Here is a 10,295-nt window from a genome sequence, read left to right as displayed (position 1 = left end):
ACGCTCCATGTTTGCTATGCAGACCAATACAAATTCAAGAAACCGATATATGTACATCCCCACATAATAAGGGTGGGAAATTTCCACTGAAAACAACAAAACAGAGGAAAAACCCCGGCAGCTTCTGGTAGAATTACGAATAAAGCATTTGTTTCATGAAAGAAATCATGGTGTACGTACTTATCTTTGAGCAAGAATACAAAGCAGGGCTCGGCAGTTTTACAGGTGGGTGACGCAAGAGACGTGCCCGGCGGGGCGAGACCCCGCACCACATCTTGTCGCAGCGCGCACCAGACTAGACCAAGAGGTGAGCCCAACAGTCCATCAGGCAGGCATGGCATGTCATGGCCTCACCCAGACCCAGCCCCGGGCAATAATTCCGATCTTGTCTCGCCAGCATCACAACAGTCAAACAGGGAGGGAGAGGATAGCTGCCGAAAAGCGGGGAGAAACCATACAAAACCTCCATTAAATCCCACCCTAGCATCTGCTTTGCTCTCCTCCCTCCCACCGCTTCGTCTCTCTCTCTCTCTCGCTTTAAATCTCCGAGCGACACCCGCTCGCCTTCTCACTCCGTCCGGACCTGTGCATTGCCGCTTCTTCTAGGTGTTGCTGGCGTTGCATCAAGTAGCAGCTCTCCACGGCACGGCAGCGCGCGTCCAGCAAGTGTGGGCGGCATGAGGAGCGGCGGGATGATGTGCCGGTCGCACGCGGCGACGGCCGTGTGCGTGCCGGGGGACGCGCGGTCCATGGTCGTGGGCCGCCGCGCCGACCGGACCATCGCCGAGGACGCCCGCATCCTGCACGACGTCAGGTACGTGCGCCTTGGCGGCGGCGGATGCGACGGAGCCGGCGCCACGCGCGTCTCGTCCAGGCGTGCCACGGCGCCGCCCATGCCGAGGCGGCGCGGGGCGCCCGTGGCCGTGACGCTGCCCATGGTCACCAAGAGCCCCAAGGAGACGCCGGCAAGAGACACAGCGGCTGCCAAGCGGACACCCGCCGCGCCGCCCACCGCCGCTCCTGCAACCGGAGACCAGGTCCTCCAGGTACGTAGCTCCGACCAACCTATATTCTGCTCTAAGTAGGAGTACCTCGACTGCGCATTTCTTTACGATAGATTTGGTCACGGCGAGAAGATACCAACTTGTCAATTTCACCAACCGTTTAAGCAGCGCAAGAAAAATCGTTGAAACTGGTTGCGCACTGCAGAGATGCTCCTCAAACGTCTCCTGCTATCGCTTCTTTTTGTCTCTATGCATTTCAATTTAATTTGGCCTTAATTCTCCTATTGAAACCTATGCTGCACTGCATCTTCAAAGCAAGTTGACTATATTCAACAGAATTACAACTGTAACGTGCCGGGCCCAGGACCCGGGATACATTTACTCGGCAACAGTAGCCCTAGTAACTTCCGTTCTTCTTTACGGTGGAGTCAAAACTACTACTGTACTGAAGATGTGTGCGTATGACACAGCAACAACATTTACGGGAAATAAAGAAACAAAAAGGACTATTGCTGGAGAACAGTGGGAGCTTACGATCCGTCCAGATTGCAGAACAGTAGAGATTGTCCTCTTACAGAGGTAGGGCAGTGAGAGATTATATCCTGTCTGTAGACAAAGAATTGTTTGAAACAGATTATTACTCATACAGTAATAGCTGATTAACTTGTGGGCCATAGGTAGAGTACTAGTACACGCCATGCAGGCTACTGCTAGATCGAGGTACTGAAGCCTTTTGTTTTCGCCTAACAAAATAAATGTGTGGTCAAAGAGATAGTTAGCTAGAGATGCAGTTTCTACTATAGTTGTTTCTCTGCTTCAGTTCTGGGGATCTGATGCTGTGGTGCATACTGCATACGCAGGTGGTGGTGATGAAGGTGGCTATACACTGCCAGGGTTGCGCAGGGAAAGTTAGGAAGCACATCTCCAAAATGGAAGGTATGTTTATGCAAGGGCCAGCTTTCATTTTCATGCCGAAATCACAAGATGCCTCTTGCATTATCCAGGTCAATTTTGGCATCCACAATGCTTTCTTTTGTGTGCGCGTTTTTTTCCTTTTAAGCAAGTCTTCTCTTGCACGTATGTCTTTGGTTAGTTACATTAGTTCCACAACCGTAAGCTGATGCCAACGTTCACAATCTGGTACCGAGAGTTCAGAAAGGGATAGGTATAACCTGAAGTGGTATATATTCTTTGTTGATATAGAAAATATCGCTATATTATTACAAACACATCCATGTGAGATATGCAACTGGTGAGGAAGAGCTGCTGTTAAACTACAGTTATATAGAAGTGCAGTGCAGGCAGCACTTGCCTATCTCCTACTACTAGTACCAGTACCCTACGTGCTGCAGAGGCTCTGAAAAGGGTCTTCTTCCTGTCTGGAAAGTGCAAAACGTAGTACGTTTGGGACTAGCTAGTCGATCAACTCGAGCAGACTTTGAAAATTCATCCTGCGTTTCATCAGAGGCCTCCTCACGTGGCACGTCTTCCAGTCATGAATAATTGTCGCCCGTGTCATACATACATACTTCCTCCGGCCATGAATATTTCACAGATTCGATGAATCTAGACATATTTTAGCCTATATTTTGCCTAAGTATGCGACAAGTAACGTCAGTACGTATAGCGATTGGCAGCTCGATCGCTACGTCACAAAACTTTCTGCGTTGAATGTTTGGATCTGTGCGGTGAAGCAGTACCTAGGCGTAGGCATGCATGTAGTCGCTTGCTGTCAAAAGAAAACACTGGTGCATGCGTGGGTAGAACATACATAAAGAAGTGTATTGAGCCGGAGTAGTACGAGTAGAAGTAAATTTCTGCTGTTTGTTTCTCTGTTTGTTCATGGATGGTTGGCTGACAGCTTGGAAGCGATGCAGGGGTGACGTCGTTCAGCATCGATGTGGAGAGCAAGAAGGTGACGGTGATGGGTCACGTGTCCCCGGCGGGCGTCCTGGAGAGCATCTCCAGGGTCAAGAAGGCCGAGCTGCTCCTCTGCTGAATCTCCAACATGCCCAGCCATGAATGCTAGCTGCAGAGGACGACGAGGAAGAAGGAAGAAGCTGTGTTGGGTTAGAGAGAGAAGAAGAAGTTAAGGGGTTGTACTGACCGGGGAAAGGACGACATGCATGGGCGTGAGATAGTTGGATCCATGAAAGCTTTGGAGTCAGGCGTGAGTGGTGAACTGTGTGTGCCATGCATGCATGCATGCATGCCTACTTTACCATTACTTGCTGCTCAACTTTACTTCTTCCTCTTTCAAATCTATCTATCCATGGATGATGCGTTGGAGCATAGCATGCCGGTGGGTAGATTAGATCGGTACTACGTCGTGCACGGTGTCGCCATCGGATTGTCTGCTTCCATTTGGCCGCACCCGCCGTGCTCCTCATCGACCGCGCACTATTTAAACAGGGAGCCTGCTGCCTGCAGAATGCAGATCCATCGCCTCCGTAGTGTGTCTCCCGTTAAATAATCCTACACTACGTAAGGGAAGGTTGTTCCTACACATACACAGTGCTTGTTCCACTGTACATGAAAGGGGTTTCTTGGATTCTTATCCGAATCCTACGGTTCGCTGTGATACTGGTACATATTGCCCCCAAGTCCACATGGAAATTCAGCTACTAAGATCATCTTCGTCATGCCTCCCATACGCCGTCTAAAGCGCTATTGCAAATCTTACCGCGTATGGGGGCGCCTCCATCCTTCGGCACTCCCAATATGGCGTCCAATACATTTTTCTATCTCGTTTTCTTCTAAATTCATGCAATTAAAATATAAATATTTTTCTACAATAACTGAAATTAAAATAAAATATGCAATTCAAATTAAATAAAATTCAACCCAATCAAGACTCACATGAAAACGTTTCCTTTGAGGGAGCAAAAATGATCTATCAAATCATTTTGTAGTTGTTAATGAACAACTTCGTTGCAGATTTTCCATCAATTCGAACTTTTGGCTGGCATGGCCAGTGCATCAAAATTCTATAGGTACAAGCAAACTCAGCCGGCACCTCCTCATGATCAAAATCAACAAGAGTACCATATATATTGATCGTATAAATGATGATCATTATCTGCACTCGCTCGATGGTAATGTTGTGCATGATCGCGCAAGCAATCATCACCTCCACCATCTAATGTTGAGACAAGGTAAGAGCATTGAACCGGAAATATAGCAAAACAAGCTTGGAGCAAACCAAATGCCCACTGAAAGTCCTTTCTGCAACTCTCCTAACATGACGGAAAGTGAGACTTTTCTGATTTAGAGTTTCAAAATATCATAATTATCTTCACAAATATCGATCATCTTGAATTGATGCCACCTGCTAGGTGGTACCATTTTGGATATTGGTGACCACTAATCTCATAATTGCACTTTAAAGCATGGCATTCAACAAGTCTCGCAAACACCGACGAGAGCTGCAACACGTTAATGTTATTGTGAGATTCTGCAATGCCAAAAAACTCATGACAAATAAATATCTGCCACAGTTAATTAAAGTGCCACACATCAGGATGCTCAATGATGACCTTTTTACAAACTTTGCCAAATAAATGGACTATTGTTTCATGACTAGTGCATGCAATCGATCCTTTCAATCATCTCAGGAAAGTCTTTTGCAAACTTTATGCCAGGATTCAAGCTGCTTCATTTTGGTCCTCTCAAATAAAATGGTCTATACACTTCCACCACCGCCATGCAGATGTTGTAAACGACTTCAATTTACATGGACTTAGACATGCCTAGGTAGTCGTCGCGTTTAAATGTAGGAGCTCTGTATGCAATCATTCTCGTAGCAGCAGTGCATTTTCGAATTGCTGAGAGACTAGGGATTCCAACAATGTCTTTCTTCACCGCAAAGTAGGTGGCATACTCCCTCAAACCATGCACTAGGCGCTTGAAACATTCCTTGTTCATCTTATAGCACCTCCAAAAACCGATCCCTTGGAGTATATGTTGCCTCTTTGCTAAAATAGACGGCGTATATGTCGTCATGACCCTCCATCCTCTGCCTTGACTTCAACTTTCTTCCCCCAAATTTTGAGCCTCCAGCCCTCCACGTTTGGGGGTGCTTCATCGGCGGCGGTATAAGTTTCCTCTTCCATTGAGTGATGGATCATCAACTCCTCACCGCTATCCATAGCCTACACATTAGACAATGAAGCAATCAATAAATCTAACGACGTCAAGAGCGGTAAAAGTTTAAAAATGAACACATTGCGTGCAGGGCGGGCGCGGTTGAAACGGCGGCGAGAGGGAAAGGGTGAGCGCGGTTGGTGTAGGAATGGAACTGTTTGTCATCCCTAGAGACACCTGTGCTGCACATGAAAGGGATTTCTTGGAGCCTTATCAGAATCGAACTGTTTGCCGTGATACATATTCCTTGGAAACGCATGTGAAGTTCTTGCGCTTCCTCTATGTCTGTGGAGCTGCATTTTGGCATGCTAGCGATCGAGATCCCGGGGCATGCATGCTTGCACGCATGATGCATGTACTGCTGGAATAAAACGCAGGAATGTGCAAGCATCTCTTCACGAACGAAATTTCAGCGCCACTTCAGGTTTTGTTTCTGTATGCCTTATAATTCGCGGTAGCTAGCGATCCTGCGACCCCCCGTGACAGACATCTCGTGCGAGCACGCATGTCGTCTCGCGCGGACAGCGCAACAGTTATTGGAACAACGCCAGAATTTTTGTGATTTTAGATCAACAGCGTAGCCTGCTACGCAACAAGATCGCGACTGAACGAGTTTATCTCTCTGAAGTAGATCGAGCTCTTTTACAGTACCCAGGGATGAATATGGGCCATCCAATCTATAGATTGAGCTGTGCAGATGAAAGCCATACTGCCAGATTTTGGCCGCCCAACACGCGAGCAGTATAGAGTGTCCTGCGCCGTCCGGAACCAGCAGTATAACCGGATGAGGGTATTTTAGGAAGATCATATTTTGTCCTGCAAGGCAGACTCCATCTCCTACCCCCGTTCGTTCAGTTTGCCCACCCAAAAAAATCCCCTCACGTATTCCGGCCGCCATGGACCTGCACCCCTGTAGTCCCTCCTCTCTCTCCGGCTTGAGCAGCGGCGGAGACGGGAACCACCCTTCCGAGCCAGGGTCCGGCCGCCGCCGCCAACGCGCATCCCCCGTATCCCCTCCTCCTCGGTCGATTTGAATGGCCCCTACGAACTAGGGTTCCGGCCATCGCTGACGCCGACCACCGTGGCGCAGCTGGTCGATCTCCGGCCAGGATGATCCGCGGCCATGAAGGTTTCGGAGGGCCGCGGCCCAGCCGGTCAAGTACTGGGCCGAGGCAGACGCGGTGTCGCCGGCGGTTGCCGCCGACCGCGGCGACGAAGCTGCAGGCTGAACAACGACAACGGACTCCTCTGAACAGAAGGTACGTTGTGGTTTCAGCCTTCGATGCGAGAACCGATTTTAGGAGATATGAAGACGGATTTTTTAGCCAGAGTTTTGATTTTGCTGCCTTGCCTGCTCGCTGCGGTGACATATTCACATAAATGGTTAGGCTTAGGCACAGGGGCGGAGCTGCAGTGTTTGACCAGTGTCAATTGACACCGGCGCCTCTGGCAAAATACCTCCATATACACAAGCCGGCGGCAAAATAACACCATCAAAAGAGCAAAATGACACCGTCCCACATATATATGATCCATACTATTATATATGAAACATGGCAATTAGCCTGTACATGATTACTAGGGCCATACCATTAAATTTATCTGAAAAGATCTTGAGATATTGTTTCATAGCAAGTGAATAACAATCTGGCTAATTAGCATACTTCAAAATTTATTTGTGTTATCTGTTTCAGGTAATATGGCTGTAAAATCCCTGTTTGTATGTGGAAAGCATATCATTGGACAATGTTGTGGTATTTCACCTTTCTGATAGGTCCATCCACAAACTAGCAGAGGTAACGTACCTAATATCTACAGTTGGTTCTCTATAATTCAATAGCAGTATTTCACAAAAGAGAACCTGTATCATTTTGCTCGAGTTTAAGCTATCCCTTTTTTTCAGTTTTCAGGCAGCGACAATTAACACCCGGAGCATTGGGCCGGCCATGTTAAGCTTCACATCATACATGACATAGCAAAATTTTTAATCTTAACGATGCATCTTCCTGACATAGTTTAATTCGATCTCAGTGTATGTATTTACTTACGATTGGGTTTCCCGAATCAGGATGCGGAGATGCTGCGACCAACGCGACCACCAAGGTCTAACGTAGTGGCAAAAAAGCGGGTAATGGCGGGAGCACGCCGAGACGAGGTCGGTGAGGGCGAGGGCAAGGACAGAGGTCGGTGAGGGCGAGGGCGAGGACCCATGTTGGCGAGGGAGAGAACATCTATGCTGGTGTGAGAGGGTACTGGCAAACAACATTTAGTTAACTCTTCGCGCCAAGGCCATATGAGATCACCGTTGAGATCAAGATCAACATCCAACATTCATCGAGGGGTTGTTTTTCAAATCCACTTTAAACACAGACACTTTTCACCTGCTCTCTGGGTTGTTGTCATTAGCAGATGTCCTATTTAGCTCGGATCTAAGCCTTGTAATCGCTTTTATTGTTGTATTTGATTAAATCCTAGCCGTTTGTTCCGGCTGGCATCACTTCCTCTTGTAAGATTACATCTGAATCTAATAAGGGTAGCTGAAAGTAGTGACTAAATTCGTGTGATTTGCCTGAATTCCCTTCTCGTGATGAACAAATCGATAGTCTAGCCTACCACGATGACGGCTACCTAGGTCAACCCAGAGATGGCGGTGGTGAACAAATCGATAGATCTGAATTCCCTTCTCGTGATGAACAAAGCAAGAGGTGGTGATTCTGCAGTAAGGTTGTGAGAGGCAGAGGTGCGAGCGATCGTCTGAGAGGCAGGGCGATAGGGTTGGTTGCAAATGGGCTGAGATCTTGGCCCATCATAATTCCCTTTACGTTGAAAAAAGACAATCTTTCACTATTTTGTAAAGTTAAAAAGAGGTGGGATGTTCTATACTGCTACCAGCAGTATAGGGTACCGTAAAACCTCTCAGTAGATCGGTCGGTTTTTGTCAGTTTCTAGCTTATGCGGCCCCGTTTTATAAGTAAACCATTTGTGGAACGAGGATGGAAAATGGCCAAATACGTGCATATATCGAAGGAGGTTACAAAGGGCTTAAGTTTTAACCATCATAAATTAATCCTCTAGGACTAGGGTACGAGTTTCTCAAGGCAAACTTTTTTCGAGGATACACCATGGAAAGGTGTATCAATCGATAGAAGAAAGTCAAAGAAGGCAAAGTCAATGCTGCCCACAAGGGGGGCAGCTCCCCACACACCTACTCTCCTAGCTGCCACGGGAGAAGGCTAGGATAAAGAAAAACGAAAAGGGGGCCATGGAAGAGTTTGGCAAGCCGCCACCTATCAAACTCCACACTAATCCTGTCTCTAATGGTGAGGTGCGAAGCCGCCATGCCGTTGAAGACCACATCATTGCAGTGCCTCCAAATACACCAGAACACTACGATGACCGCGGTCCACATGTCCTGCTTATGGGCCGCCGGGCAGGTACGTGAAGACCACCAATCCAGAAGGTCGGTGTCCGCCGCTAGAAGCCAGTCCTCCTTGCCCCAACAGCGAAGGGCCCAGAACCAGACCTCCCGCGACACCACATAGCCAAGGAGAAGATGCTGCAGGGACTCCGGCTCCTGGTCGCACAGTGGACAGGCCGGTGGGCGAGGCAGGCCACGTCTCTGAAGTCTATCAGCCGTCCAACAGCGGTTCTTCGCGGTGAGCCACACAAAGAACTTGCAACTGTAGGGGGGCGGGAAAGCCAAATCTCATCAGAGATAGGCGCCCTCACCTGTCCCACAAAGAAGGCTTCATAGGCCGACTTGGCGGTGTAGCAACCGTCAGGCGACCATCTCCACAGGGGCAGATCCTCTCGCTCGGTGTCTAAATGGAAGTTGGCCAGCTTCTGCGAGAGTAAGAAAAACTCTGGGAGAGCCTCGACGCTCATATCGGGGCCACAATCGCGAAGCCACTGGCCCGAGAGGCCCTCCCTCACCAAGCATGACACTGCTCTCCTCGAGACCATACTAGCTACGTTCGGAGCGATCTCCGCCACTTTGGCGCCGTCAAGCCAGCGATCCGTCTAGAATCTAGCCCGGTCACCATTGCCCACGGTGTAACAGATAGCAGCGTCCGAGATCGCCATGCAGAGGCTGGGGAGTTGAATGTTGAACACCGCCCAAGCCTTAGACGGGTCCACCTTTTGCAGCCACGCCCAACGACATCGAAGAGCAAGGTTGAGGAGGCGGAGGTTTGGAATACCTAGGCCCCCAAGCTGTTTCGGGGAAGCCACCCTGTCCCACGCGACCAAGCAGTGGCCACCCAAGATCTCCCGACGCCCTTTCCCGAGGAAGGCGCGACACATCTTCAACAACGCCTCAACGACCTTCGGAGGGATGTCCAGTGACATCATGGCGTGAACCGGGATCTCCGATAGAGTAGTCCGGACCAAAATGGTCCTCCCTCCACGGGTGAGAAGGTTGGCGCACCACAGCTGCAGCCTACTAGCCGCACTATCCACCATGGGCTGCAGCTGTGCCGCTGTCACCTTTCTGAGTCCAAGGGGGAGTCCCAAGTACTTGAAAGGGAACGAGGCCACCTCGCAGCCAAGGAAAGAGCTGGCCAGGTCCACTTGCTCCTGAGAGCAGCGAATGGGGTGAAGCGAGCACTTGGCCAGGTTCGTGCGTAGGCCCGATGCCACCCCAAAGTCCTCCACGATCTGAGCGCAGGCTTGGAGATCCAACCTGGTGGGTCTGATGAAGGTGACCACATCATCGGCATACATCGAGGTGTGATGCCGGAAACCGCTAGGGGAAAGCTCCGTGAGCAAGCCCACGTCCGCCGCCCTCTCAAACATGAGATGGAGAACATCCATCACCGTGTCAAAGAGCAAAGGGGAGAGAGGGTTACCCTGGCGGAGTCCACGCGGTTGAAGATGAGCGCCCCGGCTTGACCGTTGACCAACACGCGGGTAGAAGCCGAACTAAGCAGCCCGCTCACCATGGAGGTCCACTTACGGCCAAAACCTAACCGGGACATCACCTTGAAGAGGAATGCCCAATCCACAGTGTCGAAAGCTTTGGTGATGTCAAGCTTCAAAAGGATGGCTTCGCGCTTAAGCGCATGCAGCTTCCGGGTCGTATGATGCACCAACTGGAAGTTGTCATGAAGGCATCTCCCACGTATGAAAGCTCTCTACTGAGGGCCAACC

The 10,295-nt window shown here is 49.5% G+C and overlaps 1 protein-coding gene and 1 long non-coding RNA gene across 2 annotated transcripts; both read left to right on the top strand.

Moving 5' to 3' along the window:
• The first annotated feature begins 346 nt into the window (after positions 1-346).
• Positions 347-3,277, top strand: LOC127300822 (uncharacterized). Its single transcript, XM_051331002.2, has 3 exons — positions 347-1,046; positions 1,865-1,940; positions 2,882-3,277. The coding sequence occupies exons 1-3, from the start codon at positions 678-680 to the stop codon at positions 3,001-3,003; spliced, it is 567 nt and encodes a 188-aa protein (XP_051186962.1). The 5' UTR covers positions 347-677; the 3' UTR covers positions 3,004-3,277.
• Positions 3,278-5,787: 2,510 nt separating this feature from the next.
• LOC127300821 (uncharacterized) lies at positions 5,788-7,702 on the top strand. The gene is made up of 3 exons (XR_007851584.1): positions 5,788-6,406; positions 6,842-6,943; positions 7,051-7,702. It is a non-coding gene; the product is annotated as an uncharacterized lncRNA (long non-coding RNA).
• Positions 7,703-10,295: the final 2,593 nt, after the last annotated feature.

This window comes from Lolium perenne, chromosome 7 (assembly GCF_019359855.2).
Source record: "Lolium perenne isolate Kyuss_39 chromosome 7, Kyuss_2.0, whole genome shotgun sequence".
Lineage (NCBI taxonomy): Eukaryota > Viridiplantae > Streptophyta > Magnoliopsida > Poales > Poaceae > Lolium > Lolium perenne.
The sequence above is the reverse complement of the archived record's forward strand: the minus strand, read 5'-3'. Positions and strand labels throughout refer to the sequence as shown.

What these genes read in the sequence shown, in the direction of transcription:
- LOC127300822 (XM_051331002.2), top strand. Translation starts at nt 678, where the DNA reads ATGAGGAGCGGCGGGATGATGTGCCGGTCGCACGCGGCGACGGCCGTG. An exon ending in CCGGAGACCAGGTCCTCCAG is followed by an intron (nt 1,047 to 1,864) that starts GTACGTAGCTCC and finishes CTGCATACGCAG; the next exon opens with GTGGTGGTGATGAAGGTGGC. An exon ending in GCACATCTCCAAAATGGAAG is followed by an intron (nt 1,941 to 2,881) that starts GTATGTTTATGC and finishes GAAGCGATGCAG; the next exon opens with GGGTGACGTCGTTCAGCATC.